The sequence below is a fragment of the Sminthopsis crassicaudata genome, chromosome 1 (genome assembly GCF_048593235.1).
Source record: "Sminthopsis crassicaudata isolate SCR6 chromosome 1, ASM4859323v1, whole genome shotgun sequence".
Taxonomy (NCBI): Eukaryota; Metazoa; Chordata; class Mammalia; order Dasyuromorphia; family Dasyuridae; genus Sminthopsis; species Sminthopsis crassicaudata.
This window is the reverse complement of record NC_133617.1, coordinates 390,129,218-390,147,877: the sequence shown is the minus strand read 5'-3', so window position 1 is coordinate 390,147,877 and position 18,660 is coordinate 390,129,218. Positions and strand designations below refer to the sequence as shown.

General features: G+C 34.7%; 1 protein-coding gene across 9 annotated transcripts in view; it reads right to left on the bottom strand.

The window, feature by feature from the left end:
- The window catches only part of UNKL (unk like zinc finger), a 129,384-nt gene extending 110,724 nt beyond the window's left edge, over positions 1 to 18,660 (bottom strand). For 6 of the 9 annotated variants that reach the window (XM_074279659.1, XM_074279661.1, XM_074279662.1 and 3 more), the window contains exons 1-2: positions 18,545 to 18,660; positions 17,162 to 17,371 (exon numbers count right to left, since the gene is read on the bottom strand). In XM_074279659.1, the coding sequence (XP_074135760.1) occupies positions 17,162 to 17,371; positions 18,545 to 18,627 (293 nt within the window). In that variant the 5' untranslated portion in view covers positions 18,628 to 18,660. Of the gene's footprint in view, positions 1 to 14,085; positions 14,237 to 17,161; positions 17,372 to 18,544 lie in introns of those variants that run through there. The other 3 variants (XM_074279666.1, XM_074279665.1, XM_074279664.1) reach the window with 3 other exon arrangements.

The following is an 18,660-nucleotide window of genomic DNA, read 5'->3' as shown; positions in this document are numbered from 1 at the left end:
TGCAGAAACTGACATTTCTAAGAATGAGAAAAAAGAGAAAGAAACAACAAAAACAAGGCAAAATACAGAAATTGTCTAGAAGACTTCAAATGTGTACTTTAGAAGGTTTAATTTCATAGACAGCACAGAGATGAAAAAAAAATAAAAAGTGGAAAGACCATGAAACAAAGAATAAAAGTTTAAAATAAAATTAATGAAGAGAACAAAGTAAAAAAAAATTTTTTAAAGGAAGAGAAAATTACCTCTAATAAGCAAAAGAAACTGAAAGGGAAGAAAAGAGGGGAAGAATTAGAAAATTGAAGGAAAGAATGAGAAAAGTATCAATAATTAAGTAAAACTCCAAAACTAAAGAAAGGGTTGACGAACAGAAGGCAGAGAGGAGGTGCTGAGATTGAGGGGAAGAAAAACACCTTGAAGTTAACCAAAAACAACTATAGTGACAAAGTATTGTCTTAAAAGAATAATATATTTTCATTCAGAAAACAAAGTAGTATGAGAGACAAAATTTTAAAATGTTAATCTAATTCTCATAACAAATATGAATGGATTAAACAATTCAATAAAATCAGTTTGCATAAGAATACAAAATCTGTTGCTTACCAGAAAAACCTATCTAAAAAACAAAATATATACAGAAGAGTTAGGCTGGGACAGGAAGCAAAGAGTTGGGTGAATGAATGCAGACTAGATTAACTTTGGAAAACTGCAAAATAATCCCAAGCTTCTTATGGAAACAAAGTTATCTTTCTTTACATCAATATTCTTCTGATCATATGACTACAAATAGACTTGTAGTCTCTGAAGAAATGAAGTTGAAGGAGGACTAAAAAGCAATCAAGAGAGGCATGGGGGGCACAGGCTGGCTGCTAAATCAATGAATGCAAAGCATTAGAGATAAGGAATTGTGCAAGAGAAACATTATAAAGGATTCTATCAAGAAAACATAAATGGAGAAGATATTGGGTCAATTATTGAGTAAAAGGAATAAATTAATTGATCAGAGAAATGCAAATTAAGACAACTCTAAGATACTACTACTACACACCTCACAAGAGTGGCTAAGATGACAAGAAAAGATAATGACAAATGTTGGAGATGTGGAAAAACTGGGACATTAATATATTATTGGTGGAGTTGTGAACTGATCCAACCATTCTGAAAAGCAATTTGGAACTATGCCCAAAGAGCTATCAAACTGTACACATCCTTTCATCCATCAGTGTTACTACTGGGCTTGTATCCCAAAGAGATCTTAAAGGGAAAGGGACCTGTATATGCAAAAATGTTTGTGGCAGCCCTTTTTCTAGTGGCTAGAAACTAGAAACTGAGTGAATATCCATCAGTTGGAGAATGGCTAAATAAATCATGGTACATGAATGTTATGGAATATTATTGTTCTAAAAGAAACCACCAGCAAGATGATTTCAGAGAAGCCTGAAAAGACTTACATGAACTGATGCTAAGTGAAATAAGCAGAACCAGAAGAATCTTGTACATGGCAACAAGATTATATGATGATCAATTCTGATGATTGTGGCTCTTTCCAACAATTAGATGATTCAGGACAGTTTCAATGATCTTGTGATGAAGAGAGCCATCTATACCCAGAGAGAGAACTGTGGAAATTGAGTGTGGCTCACAACAGAGCAGTTTCACTCTTTGTTGTTGTTGTTTGCTTGCATTTTATTTTCTTTCTCTTTTTTTTCCTTCTTGATTTGATTTTTCTTGTGTAGCAAGATAATTGTATAAATATGTATACATATATTGGATTTAACATATATATATATATATATATATATATATATATATATATATATATATATATATATATGTATTTTTTTTTTTTACCATGTTTAACATAGATTACTTGTCCTCTAGGGGAGAGGATAGGGGCAAAGGGGGGAAACTGAAACACAAGGAAAGCAAGGATTAATGTTGAAAAATTATTCATGTTTTGAATATTTTGAAAATGAAAAATGTTTTGAAAATAAAAAGATTTAATAAAAAAATGAAAGAAAATGAAAAGTTTTAAAAAAAAGGAAGGATAAAAGTGATAGACAACCTATTTCACAGATATTCCAAAATGTCAACAACAACAAAAAGAAAGTCTCTAGTACACTGTATGGTCTCTCTGGAGGACAAGGATTACAGTTGTGCAAGATAGAAACAAATGAATGGCTTCTGATCTGCATTGTTAAAAGGAATACCTGCACAGATGAAGTCACAAATCCATTGGAATATTAAAAAGCTAAACCGAAATCAAATTAAGATGGGCTTTAAATGTCAAGTTAGTTTTAGAATTATTGAAAAATTTTGAGAAGAATGATATTATCAATATCTATGTTGATAATATCAATAATCTATACAGATTATTCCCAAATACATTTATCAATATGTTCATGTTCATTACAAGATAAACCCTAATACATGTGTGTATGCATGTGTGTGTATATATATACATGTGGGGAGACTAGGTGGCTCAGTGGATAGTCAGGACCTAGAATCAGGAAAACTCATCTGAGTTCGAATCTAGTCTCAAATACTTATTAGCTGTGTGATCCTGGTGAAGTTATTTAATCTTGGTTGCTTTAGTTTCCTCATCTATAAAATGAACCAGAGAAGGAAATGGCAAACCATTCCAGTTATCTTTGCCAAGAAAACTCCAAATGGGGTCAGATATGACTGTGAACAACAATATAACGTATCTAAGTAATGAGATATGGGTTTCTATACTTCCCTTTTACTCAATGAGTAAACGTAGTTATAACCATTAACTAAAGAATAATGCAGATGTGTATATATATGCATATAAACATATAAAATATAAAATCAAATGTTCTGATAGATTTGTTTAAACAAATGGACTAACTCCTAGACATACCCTGGCAAGTTCACAGACAGAAAAGGATTAGCAAATAGTTTATAAGAGAGCTTAACTTGATCCTTCTTCATTTTTAATCACTATTTCTTCAATATGTCTACCATTTCAGGTTTGATCCATATTTTCTGACCACTTTACTTTCCCTTTAGGTCACCACTGTAATATAGTACACAAAAGGAAGAGAAGAGCACATGGACTAATGTAAGGAAACATTTATATAAATAGGCCAGTATTTTCTTCATTATATACTTAAGTTTGTTTTTGGGACTAATCTGTATCTATACCCTATTATATAATACAACCAAGCTTCACAAAAATCACAACCAGGTTTCATGAATGCATAGTACTGTAGAAAGAATACTTGGTGAAGCAGAGTCAAAAGACATAGATTTTAATATCTCTGCTCTGTCACAGTAGGAGCTGTATAGTATTAAACAAGTAAGGAAATGTAAAGAGCTTTGAAAATTTTTAAAGCAATTATAAATGTAAAATTTTTTAAATGATTAATTTGGAGCTGAGTTTCTATAAAATAAGTTGGTTGAACAGGATGATTTCAGAGGAGCCTGGAGAGATTTACATGAGCTGATGCTGAGTGGGATGAACAGGACCAGGAGATCATTGTATACTTCAACAACAATACTATATGATGATCAATTCTGATGGATGTGGCCATTTTCAACAATGAGATGAACCAAATCAGTTCCAATAGAGCAGTAATGAACTGAACCAGCTATACCCAACGAAAGAACTCTGGGAGATGACTATGAACCACTACATAGAATTCCCAATCCCTCTATTTTTGTTCACCTGCATTTTGGATTTCCTTCACAGGCTAATTGTACACTATTTCAAAGTCCGATTCTTTTTGTACAGCAAAACAACTGTCTGGACATGTATACATATATTATATTTAATTTATACTTTAACATATTTAACATATATTGGTCAACCTGCCATTGGGGGGGGGGGGAGAAGGAGGGGAAAAATTAGAACAAAAGGTCTGGCAAGTGTCAATGTTGTAAAATTACCCATGCATATATCTGATAAATAAAACTATTAAATAAAAAAAAAAGAAAAATTGTCCATGCATATATTTTATATATAAAATCCATAATAAAAACAAATAAACAAATAAATTAAAAATAAAAATAAATAATAAAATAAATTGGTTGGACTAAGTTGATTCCAACTCGAAAATTGGATGATTCTATTATCATTCGACTTCTAAAACTTATATTCTGCACTTTCATAATGACTCTACTAGATATCATTAAAGTAGAATAGTTTATAATTATATTCTGAGATGTCCAACAAAGTACATTAATATATAACATCTATTACAATTATTAGTCTATAATTAAAAATCTATTCTTATCTGTTAAATTAGTTTAAAATCACCTTGAGAAATATATAACTAAATAAAGGTTAGATTTTTACAATTTAGAAATTTGGTCCAAGAAGATTCCTAAAATTCAAAATTATAATTTTACCTTTTGCAACTAGAGGGTAGACTTGGAAAAAAACGTACAATTTTCCAATGCTTTTAGGATAGATGTAGGGGGAGGGAGGAAAGAAATTTCCTCTTTCAGTAGAATAAGCACTAATTACTAAGTACTTTGAAATCTCTCGTGAAAGATGGTAAAGAAATTTAAAACACCATAATAAACTATCAAAACAAGTAACTTCATCCTCTAATTAAAAATTACAAACACTTAAATTCTTTAGTAAAAACCAGAATGTCAACTTGGGTTCTTAATAAGTATAGATTTATACACACTGAATAAACAATGGAAGAAAAGAAAAATGAGAACAAACCTACTAATTACTGAATTCCTTAAATTATGTAGTATTTAAAATATAGTTTTGTCATTAAGACAGTTTTATGAATCAAATTCATAAACCAATGATAGTTTTCAAAGGACAAAATTTCTCTGACAACAGAAAAGAATGTTTAACATTACACAAAGCTATTTGCTTTACAATCAGTAGTAATTTACCTCTGAATGTCAACTAATAGCTTTTATCTTTGTAAAATATAAAAATGATTGTTCACTCATTTCATTAGATCTAATCAGTCTGCTTTAATGGCAAGAATGATGGTTGGAATTCCATGCCAATTAATCCATTGGTGCCTCAGGCTCCTATAAAATAAACCTGTAAATAAATATCCATCTGTAAAATGGCAACAATAATGTTTCACTACCACTACCAAATTTGCTGTAGGGAAAATAGTTTGTAAACCTTAAAAAGCATTTCTACCAAATAAACATTTTTAGCTTCATCTGATAACAACTGATTAAATGGCTTGACAAAGGACAGAAAGGAAATGATAAAGCAAAGACTAAAACTTAGGTTTGAGCAAAACATCAGAATAATAACCAGTGGAATAATATATTTTTAAAACCAGCTTTCAAAGTGTTATACCACGGTTCTCTTTTAGTGTCCTGACTCAGTTTCCCTAATTGTTGTACTTCAGTTTATAATTGTTCTGCTCAATCCTACAAAACCAGCCCTCCCTCTTAATCAGAATGTTTGATAAGGATAAAAGTATTTATTTTAGAACATCAAGATTCCTCTCCCCATCTCTAGGGTGCCTTCCCCTATTATGTCATCCCCCTCTCACCACCCGCTCTCAGCACTCTGACTCCATCCCTGCCTAAGCCTATCCCGAATATGAGCCATGTCTATAAATGTCATTGAGAACTCAGATTGTTGGCTGGATTCTTTTTTTCTTTTTTTTTTTAATTTTATTTATAAATTTTTTTTGACAGTATATATGCATGAATAATTTTTTTATAACATTATCCCTTGTATTCATTTTTCCAAATTATCTCCTCCCTCCCTTTACTCCCTCCCCTTGATGACAGGCAATCGCATACATTTTACATGTGTTACAATATAACCTAGATACAATGTGTGTGTGTGTGTGTGTACATTTTCTTGTTGCACATTAAGTATTAGATTCTGAAGGTATAAGTAACCTGGGTAGATAGACAGTAGTGCTAACAATTTACATTCACTTCCCAGTGTTCCTTCCCTAGGTGTAGTTGTTTCTGTCCATCATTGTTCAACTGGAAGTGAGTTGGATCTTCTTTATGTTGAAGATATCCACTTCCAAAGGAATACATCTTCATACAAGACTGAAGTGTATAGCAATCTTCTGGTTCTATTCATTTCACTCAGCATCAGTTGATGTAAGTCTCTCCAAGCCTCTCTGTATTCCTCCTGCTGGTCATTTCTTACAGAACAATAATATTCCATAACATTCATATACCATAATTTACCCAACCATTCTCCAAATTGATGGGCATCCATTCATCTTCCAGTTTCTAGCCACTACAAAAAGGGCTGCCACAAACATTTTGGCACATACAGGTCCCTTTCCCCTTCTTAGTATTTCTTTGGGATATAAACCCAATAGCAGCAATGCTGGATCAAAGGGTATGCACAGTTTGATAACTTTTTGGGCATAGTTCCAAATTGCTCTCCAGAATGGTTAGATTCTTTCACAACCCCACCAACAATGTATTAGTGTCCCAGTTTTCCCACAACCCCTCCAACATTCATCATTATTTGTTCCTGTCATCTTAGCCAATCTGACAGGTGTTGTCTTAATTTGCATTTCTCTGATCAGTAGTGATTTGAAACACTCTTTCATATGAGTGGATATAATTTCAATTTCATCATCTGAGAATTGTCTGTTCATATCCTTTGACCATTTTTCAATTGGAGAATGGTTTGATTTCTTATAAATTAGGGTGGGTTTTCTATATATTTTGGAAATGAGACCTTTATCAGAACCTTTAACTTTAAAAATATTTTCCAAATTTGTTACTTCCCTTCTAATCTTGTTTGCATTAGTATTGTTTGTACAGAAACTTTTCAGTTTGATGTAATCAAAATTTTCTATTTTGTGATCAATAATGGTCTCTAGTTCTCCCTTGGACACAAACTCCTTCCTCCTCCACAGGTCTGAGAGGTAGACTATTCTCTGCTCCTCTAATCTATTTATGATCTCATTCTTTATGCCTAAATCATGGACCCATTTTGATCTTATCTTGGTATATGGTGTTAAGTGTGGATCCATATCTAATTTCTGCCATACTAATTTCCAGTTTTCCCAACAGCTTTTTCCAAATAATGAATTTTTATCCCTAGTGTTGGTATCTTTGGGTTTGTCAAAGACTAGATTACTATAGATATACCCTTTTTTGTCTTTTGTACCTAATCTGTTCCACTGATCAACTGGTCTATTTCTTATGTTGGCTGGATTCTTGGAGACAATAGTCTCATTCAGCCCTGGGACCAAACCATGGATCCATTTGGCCCCAGTAAATCTCTCCCTTTTAAATAAATTATTAAATACTCTCTAATCTCTATCTTGCCTCAGTTTCTTCGGCATTACAAAAGCAATGCTATTTTTTTGTTTCCAAAAGGCTACAGTATTCTTGCTACCAATACCTTATCTAAAAACAACCTGATGTTACAGAAACCATTGAAAATATTTCAAATATGTATCACCTTAGAATTTGCTGTAAACATCAGATTATCATCAAGCAACCTTTTACCCCTTAATTAGAACATCTCTGATAAATTCCTTTCCTTCCTTCCTTCCACAGTTGGGATTAAGTGACTTGTCCAGAGTCACACAGCTAGAAGTGGTAAGTGAATAAAACTGGATTTGAATTCAGGTGCTTCTTGACTTCAGGGCTGATGCTCTATCCATTACGCCACCTAGCTGTCCCTAAATTTCTTTTCAACTAAAGGTAAACACAAAAATTCACTTTCACAGAGATTTTTTTCTAATGAGATCTCATCCAATTTATACTCCATCCTTAAAAATCATTAATAAAGCAATCTGAAATTGTTCTACATAGAATTTTCTCCCACAGTGTTATTCTTTAAAATCAAACTACCTCAAATCTTTGAATAGGAATGGAAAATTCTATTTTTTCCAATATCCTCAGACTTAGTTTGAAAAGTCAATCTTGTAATATGAATTTCCATGCATTACATCTACTTACAAGGCTGATTTCTAATTTTTTTGTGTCTACTACTGAAATGCATTTAGAAATATGCCCATTTATTTTAGCACTTGAAAATTTCTCAAAATAAAATTTAAAACCCAATTATTTAAGATTGTAAAAATGCTACACAGCCTGTCTGTCAATTATGATTGCTTTAGTTCAAACAGCATCAAAATACAGAAAAGGACAGAAAATAACTGAACCTGCATTAAAATAAAGAGAATTCAGACTACATCTTGGCTGAAGAAATTCTTGAGCAACTATTTCTAAGTTGTAGTTGAAAAAGTATTTTTGAGTTAAGAAACTTTTTCACGTTATTAAAATTGGTGGTTCAAAAGCCAATTGAGCACCACATACACCATGAAGAACTGTTCTAGTTATGATTATGATTATTACTTTTTGAGATTACTGGGGTTAAATAACTCACACAGCTAGTAAGTGTCAAATGTCTTGAGACCACATTTGAACTCAGGTCTTCCTGACTTCAGAACCGATGCACTATTTTCTGTACCATTTGGCTGTCCCTGTTCTACTTATTACTAACATTTCTCTTCCTCTTAAATATCTTCTTTTCCAACAAGTCTGGAAACCTGGTTTTCTCCAGCCAATTCCAGCATCCCTATTCACTCTCTCCAGTTCTGGTTGCACCTTCTTTCTGATGCCCTAACACAACAACATGGCCAAAGTTAACAAATGCCATGCTCTTCAATGTCATGCTCTTTAATGCCACTTCTAGATTCTCTCTTCACTGCCATTGCTCAACTACTACTTCTCTGAAATTGAAATAATCCTAAATTAAAGGCAGGAAATGAGCTTAGAGACTATCCAGTCCAACTCCTTTCATTTCACAGGGGAAAAAAATTAAACTCAATGAAATTCAGTGACTTAAGACATGCAGGTAGCAAGATTTAAAGACAGTTCCGTTAACTACAAAGCCAATAGTCCTTCCATTGCATCACAATGACCTTCCCTCTACCGATATTAGCTACTATTAGGACCTATCAATCTTCACATCACACTTCCTTCTTTCTCAAAGAATTCAATACTTGACTCTTCTCCATACAAATCCATGCTTTCAAATAACAATTTCTCAGTTCATTTTACCAAATCCCATGATCTACATTTAAAATTTCACTTTCATTCATAAAAATATCACTCTGATGAATTCTGAAATTAATTCTCTAAGAACTATCTGGTCTACCACCTATTCACTCCTCCCAAAGCTATATTTCACTAATCACCAATTTATCTTTCCCTGTTCTCTCAGTCCAGTACTTAATTTGGTCTCACTTCCACCCTTTAATGTTGAACTTATTTATGATTAACCAATTCAATACTGTCCTTACCTTCTACACTATTATCTCTTGGCCTTCACTCACACTCTATCAAATCCTCAACTCCAAACTATTTCTCCCCAGACTCTTTGACAGCAGTAGATAGAATGGGTCCATTATAAATTCAATTTATCTAATATCAAGAAAGCTTTCAATGTTACATAGCAATCCTTTTATTCTTTTTAACATTTTTTTATTAATTTTTATAATTATAACATTTTCTTTGACAGTACAGTATAGGTAGTTTTTTTTTTGTTTTTTGTTTTTGTTTTTTTACAATATTATCCCTTGTACTCCCTTCTGTTCCGAGTTTTCCCCTCCTTCCCTCCACCCCCTAGATGGCAGGCATTCCCATACATATTAAATATCTTATAGTATATCTTAGGTACAATATATATGTGCAGAACCGAATTTTGTTGTTGTTGTTGCAAAGGAAGGATTGTATTCGCAAGGTAAAAATAATCTGGGAAGAGAAACAAAACAAAACAAAAAAAAACAACAATGTTCTCAGTTTACACTCATTTCCCAGTGTCCCTTTTCTGAGTGTAGCTGATTCTGTCCATCATTGGTCAATTGGAATTGGATTAGCTCTTCTCTATGTTGAAAATACTCACTTCCATCAGAATACATCCTCATACAGTATCATTGTTGAAGTGTATAATGATCCCCTAGTTCTACTCATTTCACTCAGCATCAGTTGATATAAGTCTCTCCAAGCCTCTCTGTATTCCTCCAGTTGGGTCATTTCTTACAGAACAATAATATTCCATAACATTCATATACCATAATTTATCCAACCATTCTCCAATTGATGGACATCTATTCATCTTCCAGTTTCTAGCCACTACAAAAAGGGCTGCCACAAACATTTTGGCACATACAGATCCCTTTCCCCTTCTCAGTATTTCCTTGGGGTATAAGCCCAGTAGTGGCACTGCTGGGCCAAAGGGTATGCACATTTTGATAACTTTTTGGGCATAATTCCAGATTGCTCTCCAGAATGGTTGGATTCTTTCACAACTCCACCAACAATGCATCAGTGTCCCAGTTTTCCCACATCCCCTTCAATATTGATCATAATTTGCTCCTGTCATCTTAGTCAGTCTGACAGGTGTGTAATGATATCTTAGAGTTGTCTTAATTTGCATTTCTCTGATCAATAGTGATTTGGAACACTCTTTCATATGAGTGGAAATAGTTTCAATTTCATCATCTGAAAATTGTCTGTTCATATCCTTTGACCATTTATTAATTGGAGAATGGCTTGATTTCTTATAAATTAAAGTCAATTCTCTGTATATTTTGGAGATGAGGCCTTTATCAGAACCTTTAACTGTAAAAATGTTTTCCCAATTTGTTACTTCCCTTCTAATCTTGTTTGCATTAGTATTGTTTGTACAGAAACTTTTTAATTTGGAATAATCAAAATTTTCTATTTTGTGATCAATAATGGTCTCTAGTTCTCCCTTGGACACAAACTCCTTCCTCCTCCACAAGTCTGAGAGGTAAACCATCCCATGTTCCTCCAATTTATTTATGATCTCATTCTTTATGCCTAAATCTTGGACCCATTTTGATCTTATCTTAGTATGTGGTGTTAAATGTGGGTCCATGAATCCTTTTATTCTTCCAAGACCGGGGTTCTCTCTGAAGGGAGTGCCCTTCAGCAGGTATTCTAGAGTATTCAAGCAATTAAATCATCCTTTCATCTCTCAAATTAAATCATCCTTTCATCTCTCAAATATCTTTACCAGTTACAAGATTTTTATCAATGAACTCCCTTATCTCCTTACTCTACACCTCAAAATCCTTAAAAATCTCCACCTAAATTGTCTTCTTTTTATCCTAACTTCTGAGAAAGAAGTGACCTTTCTTGTCACTTTCAGAACAAACTTCTTCACTTGTGCCCTCCACCCATTCCTTCCCTATATTATTATTTTTATTCATTAGTCTCACACATCTCAATATCAATTATTAGGTCCATCCCCAAAGTCTAAAATCCCTAAGATTTCAATGGTTCATTACCCATTTCCCACCTAAGTGTCCCCCCAACTTCCAGTTTCATCCTTGGTGACTTCATCTGCTTCCTTGAATTCAAAAAGTTCTACAGGAATGACTATCAAATAAATGAAAACAGGTACTGAACCTGTGATTTCATTAGTATGGGGAACCTCCAGATGAGGAAACTCCATCTATCAATTTACAATACCTTTTTTTTTTAAAGAATAGTGTCTGAGAGTTACCTAGTGAACTGAGATTAAAAAAAAATTTGTCCAGAAACACTACTGCCTCGTTGGTGAAGTTGTGAAATGATCCAACCATTCTGGAAAGCAATTTGGAAGTACATCCAAAGGGTTATCATTCTGTGCACATCCTTTGATCCAGCAATGCCTACTGGGTCTGTATCCCAAGGAGATCATAAAGGAGGGAAAAGAATGAACATGTGCAAAAATATTTGTAGCAACCCTTTTTTTTTTATTTTTTTTATTTTTTTTTAGTAACAAGGAACTGAAAATTGAGTGGATGCCCATCAGTTAAATAATAGCTGAATAAATTGTGGTATCTGAATGTAATTTAATTTTATTGTTCTATAAGAAATGATGAGTAAGCAGATTTCAGAAAAGCCTGGAAAAATTTACATGAACTGATACTAAGTGAAGTGAATAGAACCAAGAGAATATTGTACATAGCAAAAACAAGATTATGTGATCACAATTCCAATATACTTGGGATGGAAAATGCCATCCATATCCAGAGAGAATTATGGACCCTGAATATGGATCACATCATAGTATCTTCACCTTTATGGTTTCTTTCTTTCTTTCTTGTGTTTTTTCCCCTTTGGGTATGATTTTTCTTGCACAATATGACAAATATGAAAATATATTTTAAAAAATTATACGTATTTAACCTACATCAGATTGCTTGCTGTCTTGGGGAGGAGGGAGGTGAAGGAGAAGAGAGAAAAATCTGGAACACAAAATCTTACAAAAACGAATATTAACAACTACACACACACACACATACTTACGTATATACACACATATACAATATAAAATGCTATTGAAAATTTAAAAGAAAGAAAGAAAAAGAACTTGCCCAGGATCACACATTCAAAATGAACCAGTGGTAATATTTAAACTCAGATCTCAGAACTTAGTTCCCTTCCCTTCTCTCCACTTATTCCACAATTTAGGAACAATTCATCTTCCTTCTGCTCCTCACGAAAAAACACTCCCACTCCCAGCCTTTTCACTGGCTGTCCTCCCCAGGCCTGGAATGCTTCCTGCCACCTCTTCTAAAAAGTTGTATATTTAAGGCATCAATTATCAATGTTCTCTTCAAATTACCTTTTACTATTTGTATCCATATATTTACATACTTTATGTCCCTGTAAAATGCAAATTCTTTATGACCAGGGATTATTTTCTCTCTCAAATCTGTCTTCAGATACTGACTAGTTGTAATTCGCAAACATATCTATACTGCCCGGATCTTATCCAAGATCCAAGAATAAGTGTCAAATGGGCAGCTCTATCATTCAGTTTTGGGTCACAGATCTGAAGAAGGGAACTGCACCAGAGATGAGTTTCCAAGATTGAGGAGTTGTTACTAATCCTAGGCTATGCATAAATTCAGATGCAAACAACAGCTGTATCTCAGAACCTAGCAACAGACTAAGGTCTCAGTTTTACTTTCCAGTCTTGTCTGAAGTTCTCAGTATAACAGCCAGGCAAAGAATCCTAGACCAAAGAACCTATAGCTCTGTCACTCTGTACCAGATGAGCTTTCCAGCTAACTGATGAATGCTTAGTCCAGTAGAAACCAACTAGAACTTCCAATCAAGGCTAAGCAATTACAAGCATTATGTAGACTCATACTTAGGTCAGAAATTTGCAGAGCTCAGACCAGGGAGAAAATGATCAGACTATGTCCAGAATTTATGTCCCAGATTTTTGGGAGTAGTGAAACCTTGCAAATCTCCAGTCTGAGCTATCCCTAATAAAAACCAAAGAAACCAGTGATAGCACCCAAAAGAAAAAAAAAAAATTCAGCCCAGATATCATCCTCTCTACTTCTACTCCTCTCCCTCACCCCATGTATGAATAACCTGATCCTAACATCAACAAAATAAAAAAAAATAAAAAATAAAATCAACCATATAAAGCTATTATGATGACAAAGATACAGAAGCACCAAAACCAAATCAAGAAAACGGATTTCAAAGGCAAAGCCTCAAAGCAAATCATAGCTTGGGAACAAATTCATCTATAATTCCTGAAAAAAAAAAAAAAAATGAAGCAATGCTGTTCTTGGCAAAGAAGAGATAAGGAAGAGAGACAGAAAAAAAGTCTTACAAAAAGGAATGTTGAAAACTATCTTTACATGTATTTGGAAAAATAAAAAACTACTGAGGGAAAAAGAGATGAATAAGACTTCTCAAAAAAAAAAAAAAAGCAAAAAATATTTTTGGAAAACCAAAACTAGAATATAATAGGAAAAAAATGAGAAAAAAATTAGTATTATGGAAAAGAAATTTTTAAATATAATTAACAACTTGGAACTAGGGATATAAAACCTTAGAGTGGGTGGGAGGGGAGACCTAGCTGAGAATTAGAATTTACAAAATAGAAGTTAACATTTCTATAAGACATGTCTTCATGAGTCTCCATAATTTGAGAAATTTTCTAAGTCAAAAGCCTTAAGAAAAAAAATTAAAAGAAAATATAAAGTAACTCAATGCAAAAACTGAGGAAAATACATCAAAATAGCAAGTACCATCAGCATCCAGAGAAACAACTATTCAGACTTGAACGGATCAAAATCAAAACAGTATTTTCACCTTTTTGCTGTTGTTTTGCTGGCTTGTTGTTTTTTCTTTCTCATGGTTATTTTTCCCCCTTTTGATCTCATTTTTCTTGCACATCATGACAAATATGGAAATACATTTAGAAGAATTGCACGTGTTTAACCTATATCAGATTGCTTGCTGTCTTGGGGAAAGGGGAAGGGAAGAAAGAGTGAGAAAAATTTTGAACACAAGGTTTTGCAAAGGTGAATATTGAAAACTATTTTTATATTATTATTATACATAATATTACATGTTTTATATTTATATTTTTATATATAATATTACACGTATTTGGAAAAAATACTATTTTTAAAAGAAAGGAAAAAATATATCAAGAGAAAAAACTTGCAAGAATCACTGGACTATCTGAACCTTGCCATACTATTTCAATAAATCTTTAAAAGAAAACTATCCAGATAGTTTAGAACCAGAGGACACAAAAGAAATTGAAAGCCTCTACTGATCACTTCCTGACAGAAAACACAAAGTAAAAATTCCCAGAAAAATTACAGCTAAAATTCAGCTTCCAGATCAAAATAAAAATATTGCTAACAGCAAGAAAAAAAGAATTCAAATACTTAATAGTCATGATCACACAAAAACTCCATAACATAGCCACTACTTTAAGAGTAGACAACATGAAATATGATGTTCCAGAAGAAAAAAGATAGAGGCTTACAATCAAAAATAACTAACATTTACTACAAAACTGAACATAATTCTAATGGGAAAAAAATAGATCTTCAATGAAAGGGAGAACTTCTAAGTATTTTTAAAAGATCAGAGCTACATAGAAACTTTGAAATGCAAACAGGAATCAAGGGAAAGATCAACATGCACAAAATAAGATGTATTATAGTATAGGGAGATGATATTCATGCCCCCTTAAAATCCTATCATCATCAAAGGTCAGAGAACATCTAAATAGAATCAAGAATGGTTCTGTTATATTTTGATGATCTTAAGAACATAGAAATGGAAGAGGAATATGTTGGTGAAGGAAAAGAGACAGAAAAAATTAGGGAAAGTTACTTCACAGAATTGAGATATTTAAATATAAATTTATACAAACAAGGAGAAGGAGAAAGAGGAGGAAGAGGAGGAGATACTTGAACCTCAGTCTCATTTGAATTTGTCAAAGAAGGATAGAATGTATGCATAAAGTTGAATACAGGAAGAGATTTGACTAGAGAAAAAGAGAAAGGAGAAGGGAAAGGGGAAAATAAGAGAGAATGGTAAAGGGAAGATTTAGTCTAGGTAAAACTCTTACTTAGAAGGGTAGATTTCAAAGAGGCACTTAAAAGAAAGGGGAAAAGATAACCGCCTGTTATTGGATTCTGAATAAAGGGAACGGAACAGGGACAGAGAAATAAACATTTTACACCAGAACTAAAGCACTGGTTCTGTCTGAGTTTATTCCTTGTTTCTCATCATTCTTTTTCTTCATAAAGATCTTGAAAGGGGGCAGCTAGGTGATACAGTAGATAGAGCACCAGCCCTTAAATCAGAAAGACCTGAGTTCAAATTTGGTCTTAGACACACTTCCTAACTGTGTGACTCTGGGCAAGTCACTTAACCCCATTTGCCTTCAGGGGGAAAAAAAAATCTTACAGGCACCAAAGAGAAGGCAAAGAATAAGAGAATAGAATGAAATGAAATACAAAATTTAAAATCCTAACTGTACATAAATTAATTCACCTATAAAAGAAAACATCAGAAAGCTGAATCCAGTAACATGTTTACAAGAAACACACTTAAAACAAAAAAAATGAATACACAGTTAAAATAAGGGCCAAAGTAAAATAGATCATACTTCAGTTACCATTAAAAAAAAAAAAAAAGTAGGGATAGTAACCATGGGGAAACTACATGTTGCTGAAAAGGTCCATTGTCAATGAATTAATATCAACACTAAAGATATGTACCAAATTGATTAAAATACTTAAGGGAAAAATTAAATGAGTTATAGAAACGTACACAAAAACTATAATAGTGGAATACTTTATCCCTCTTAGATCTAGATAAATTTAATCAAAAAAAGAACTAAAGGACCAGAAGAGAATGTTAAGAAGGTTAGATATGATAGACCTCCAGATATTTTTGAATGGAAATAGAAAAATAGGATTTCTCAGCTGTGCATGCCACTTTTAAAAAATCTAACAACACATCAAGGCATAAAAATCTCAAAAACAAATACAGAAAAACAGAAATATCCAATGCATCTTTTACAGACTAGCATGATACTATCATATTCAATAGAGGGCCACAGAAGAAATAATTAAAATTTTTTTCAGAAATGATATGTGTTATTTATCCTTACCACACTAACAACCATAGCTCAAGAATTTTTTAAGTAATCAGTCTCTGAAAAAGGCCTTCTCTGCACAAAGCAAGGGGGTATAATTCCCCTTCATAGGTTACACATTTTGGAAAGTACACAAAAGGTACTTATTAAGTGTTAAAACAATACGGAAGAACTGTAACTTGGTTCAATATAAAGTTACATTTTTTTCATAAAATCATCTACTTCGAATTCAATCTTTGGTCAGTGACACTAATGGTCACTTCCACTCCAATTATTTTTTGCAGTAAACTTTTTGTGAGTAAGCAATTTTCAATATTGTTTTCTATTTCAAAATTCAGGTCAATTTGTACTTTACTTCTTACAAAAGAATCACTTTATAACATTTTAGAAAAGACAATTTAAGTTTCATTACTATAAGTAGAGAGGAAATGCAATTCTTTTAAATTGCTAAAAGTTTTAAAGTCAGCCATCTACTTATGCTGAGCTATTATTAACTGTATAAGCAATTTGAATAATAATAAGTGACAAAGGAGGAAATTCTTGGCATACTTTCAAAACAAATTTTAGGCAGAATCTTTCATACATTAGATAAATAATTTCAGGTAACTCATTAATTTTAGTTAAAATCTTTAAAACTTCTTTCACCTTCCAAAGTGATACTGAAGAATTGTCTTTGTCCAGGTAAAATGCAAACTATTATTAAAATCACTTTGATAATCACCTTAACTTACTAAAAGTACAAAAAGAAAGTTATACACTTACTCATCACCATCCGGACAAATTCCTGTAGTCTCATCATATTTTGTACAATATACATCAGGACTATAATTAAAAGTTCCATCACGCCTTCGGATGGGTCTACGGCGACGCTGATTTAGGAAATGCCAATGAAAACAGGTAAATGGTCTGTGTTGTGTACACTTGTGCTGCAAAAACAGGGGGCACTGTTCTGTCCTAAATTCCTTTAGATACCTAAAAAGATAAATGGTATTACAAGTCGTTTTAACTGGAGGGAAGTACTATACATTTGATGCAATGCTTGTTTGTTAACTTATAGTTCTCATTGTCAATCTAAACTGTGTCTAATAATGTAACTTTATTAGGGCCACGCAACTTAATATTAATTGCTTAATGGGTTTTTAATAACCACCGCAAACTTGGACAAGGAATCTCTATGTAAAATAGACTTAGGAGCCATCTATCTTCAATTACACTGCAACTGAGGAAGAGGGCAAGAGAATCCCCCAGACTCAGGTATGCTTTAAGTGCAACAAGAAAAACAAAAACAAAAAGCAGCAAGTCCCTCCCATCCATCCCGATTTCTTCAGAATATGCAGAATTCAACTTTCTCGCCAGTTCTAAAACAGTCCCGAAGGTAGATTTTACAAAATTTTGCTTAAAACCTAGGTTGCTTCAGCACTTTTCAAATGAAGGGAAGAGGGGTTGTGTGAGGGATGTGGGTATAGGTAAAGGTTGGCATGTTAGGCCTGGTATCTGGGGTTCCAGGCAAGGGATGGAGACAGGGAAATAGCAGGGTGGCAGTCATGACAGGGAGAGCGGGCAGACGGGGTAGAAGGGAAGACCCCAGAGCTCCGGGACGCGGGAAGGAGACGGGTTGGACGGCAGGGGCCCAAGTGGGCTGGGGAAAGCCCGGGAGGCCGCGTAGCGGTCACTAGACAGGAAGTTCAGAGTGTCCGGCGGGGAGTGGGGAAGAGAGAGGAGGGCCGGCCCGGGCCGGCCCGGCCCGACCAGACCCGGCCCGGCCCGGAGCCCGGGCGTCCAGCAGGCGGAGAGGCCTGGGGGAGGGGCAGGCTGGGAGGCGGCTCCGCGGGCGGGGGGAGGGGAGGGCGGGGAGAACGGAGGCGGCAGCGGCTGCTCGGAGGCCGCGGGAGCGCTCCAGCCGCCCCGCCCCGCGCCGCGCCGCCGCCTCCGGCTCAGAGCGGTACAGCCCGGAGCCCGCGAGGCCAAGGCGAGAGGAGGACCGGGATCTGGGCAGAAAGGGGTGGGGGAAGCGGGCGCGCGGGCCGAAGCGCTCGGCGGCGGGGGCGGGGGCACGAGAGGCCGCTTCCCGCCTGCCGTGGCGAAGGTGGCTGCGGCTACGACGGCGACAACCCCGGGCGGTAGGGGGCGGCACGGGACACTGACCTGTAATGAGTCGGTTTCTCCGTCTGGGGGGGGGACCCGCTCAGCGCCACCGCCGCCGCCGCCGCTTTCGAAACCGACGGCATTTTCAGTCAAAACAATGCAGCGCGCATGCGCCG